We start from the raw sequence: 2,888 nt of genomic DNA, 5'->3' as shown, positions 1-2,888 counted from the left end.
GAGTATGACCAACAAAAGAAAGAAACAGAAAATCAAAAGATTGAAGAAACAAAAGCCTCGCTTGTGAGGCGATCATGATAGACTTCACAAAACTTGGTTTCCTTTACAGGTTCACTAAGGCTAGGGTTGGACATCTCGTTGCTCATCTACATATATATAAATATAGAGGAAGCTAATATCCAGTGAATAACATCAGAGTAAAGGGGTTATGTGAATGAGATCTAGTAATGACATAAATATTTCTACATCATAAGCAATTCATAATGGAATGACCTTGGGTCCATCAGATGTATAGAATGGAATTAATCATATCATAAACAAATGACCTTAGATCCAATCATTTACAGTTGTATGATGACCATTCGATCAACTCATAACAGATAATCAGACTTATTTGATATTCAGAACGACCTTGGGTCCATTTTATCAAATCTACAGAATGACCTTCGGTCTATCATACACATTCGTTTCACATCAATCACATTTATAGATCTTACAATAATCAAACATATAGAAACTCATTCACTTTTGCAAGTTAACAGTTTTAGAAAGTTTACCACAGTAGGATATGCAGAAAATAGAGTATTAAGAAAATATATTTACTAAGATATTACTCATAATGATTTAGTTGTTGACTTGTCCTTGCGGATGATCCTACATAAGAGATAAATATACACACGTTGAATTACATTGCCTAATCAAATTGTTCTTTAACTTATTCAATTCTCTTAGGCTTCATTATGTCCCTTTAATTCATTTAGGATGTTCAATTCATGCCTAAGAATGCTCAGAAAGGCATGGGAATGCACATTTGATCAGAATATGTCTTTTCAAAATTAGTTGAAATAGGGCACTTCGCTCGAGCACAACATTGGTCGCTCGAGCGGACCATTTGGTCTACAAAAGTACTAGATGGTCCAAATCTAGGCTCAATGTTCACTCGAGCTAAGGTGCGAAATAGAAGATGGTCACTCGAGCGATCACTTTGTCGCTCGAGCCAACTTCAAATGCCTGCGAAAAACACGGAATGTATGCAATGTGTGCTCAAGCGACAGATTGTTTGCTCGAGCAGTGAGACAGAATTCTAGAAATTCCATAACAGAGTTGAACTTCAAAGCTTACATTTTCAAACACAACTCTTGCATGGCTTGTCAACCACTCTCAAACACTTAAAATTCTTTCAAAAACATGGGTACAAAGGCAATTTTGCAAAATTAAGGCTCATTACTTGAAGAATTCTTCAAAATGGAACCTAATTCTTCATACATGTTGATTTTAATTTCAAATTCTATCTCAAAGCTTCAAAATCATGCAATTCACTTTCAAAACCCTGTAATTCTTACATGCATGTGCAATTCATCTTCCAAATTCAACATAAATGAGATAATCATGCTCCAAAAATGGTGAAACTCAACAAAACTATGCATACATGTATGAATTGACTCTAAATTCAATAATCTTAGCTTAATCCTTGCACTTAATCACATAATTCTCTTGAATTCACATATTAAACGACTTTAACTCATGAGTTATGGTTCAAACTCTTACCTAAGGCCTTCAAACACACCAATTCTAACAAAACTTGAGTTGAACTTCACAATTCTTCATACTCCTTGCCTAATCTTCAAGTTTTAAGTTTCCTCGCTCTCTAGAATGGTGTCTATTCCTCTCTAACTTATAAATTTCAGAGTTTTGAGTTCAAAGTATGATTAAGGGGTTCAAACTCTTAATTATTTCATATATACACATGTGGATTAGATTGGGAGATTAATCAATGCTTAAGATTAACTAATTGCAATTAGTTTTAATTAGTTTAAGTTAATTAATTTAGACTGAATCAAATTTTAATCAAACTTCCTAATAGGCTCTAAAAATTATGTTGATCGCAATAAATTAACCAATTTCGATTTCTGATGCCATTAAGGCCTTCAATTTTCGGATCAAAGTAGAAATCATAACAGATTTTCCTACGATCAACAAAAATAAAGTCAAAATCATATTAATGACATATTTATCACTCAAATTCACACTTGGTACATAAGCACATGCACAATTAAGGAATTAAAAGCATAATGCAGAACGGGGTTATCACAGTCTTCCCCTTTTTAAAAAGTTTGGTCCTCCAAACTTGTGTTACCTTGAGTCAGAAACAACTCAGGGTACCTTCACCTCATTTCATGTTCTTTTTCCCAAGTCGCTTCATACCATAGTGTTCTTTCCATTCCAGCCTTACCATAGGAATAAATTTGTTCCTCAACTGCTTGACTTGTCGATCGATAATTTGAATTGACTTTTCTTCATAGACCATATCATCATTAAGAGCTATTCGGTGATGGTCAATAACATGGAATGGATATCGAAGATAGCCCCTCAACATCGACACATGAAACACATTGTGCATTTGTTCCATTCTTGGTGGTTTAGCTACTCGGTGTGCAACCGGACCAAGCCTTTCTAGAATCTGAAACGACCCAATGTATTGAGGCGATAGCTTGCCTTTCTTGCCAAACCTTGATTGACCCTTCATTAGACTTACCCTTATGAACACATGGTCATCTATTTCATACTCAAGAGCCCTTTTTCTATGATCCATATAGCAGTTTTGTTAACTTTGTGTTGTTTTAACCCTTTGCTAAAGGACTTTAATCTTTTCAGTGGTTGTTTGCACAATCTCGGGTCCAAGCAAGACCCTATCCCCAACTTCGGTCCAACATATCGAAGACCTACATTTTCTGCCATACAAAGCTCTATATGGTGTCATGCCAATGCTAGAGTGGAAACTATTGTTGTATGCAAATTTCCGCCAGTGGCAAATAAGTTTCCCAACTCCCTTGAAAGTCTAGAGCACACATTCAGAGCATATGCTCTAAAGTCTGAATAGTTCTTTT

General features: G+C 35.1%; 1 protein-coding gene across 1 annotated transcript; it reads right to left on the bottom strand.

Moving 5' to 3' along the window:
* Nucleotides 1–1,893: 1,893 nt before the first annotated feature.
* LOC145805739 (uncharacterized) lies at nt 1,894–2,593 on the bottom strand. Its single transcript, XM_082900929.1, has 2 exons — nt 2,206–2,593; nt 1,894–1,967 (listed from the first exon to the last, which is right to left on the bottom strand). The coding sequence occupies exons 1-2, from the start codon at nt 2,591–2,593 to the stop codon at nt 1,894–1,896; spliced, it is 462 nt and encodes a 153-aa protein (XP_082757055.1).
* Nucleotides 2,594–2,888: the final 295 nt, after the last annotated feature.

This window comes from Camellia sinensis, chromosome 13, assembly GCF_055761805.1.
Source record: "Camellia sinensis isolate YWXY chromosome 13, ASM5576180v1, whole genome shotgun sequence".
NCBI classification, from domain to species: domain Eukaryota; kingdom Viridiplantae; phylum Streptophyta; class Magnoliopsida; order Ericales; family Theaceae; genus Camellia; species Camellia sinensis.
Note: the sequence above shows the minus strand (reverse complement) of the source record. Positions and strands in the feature narration are given on the sequence as shown.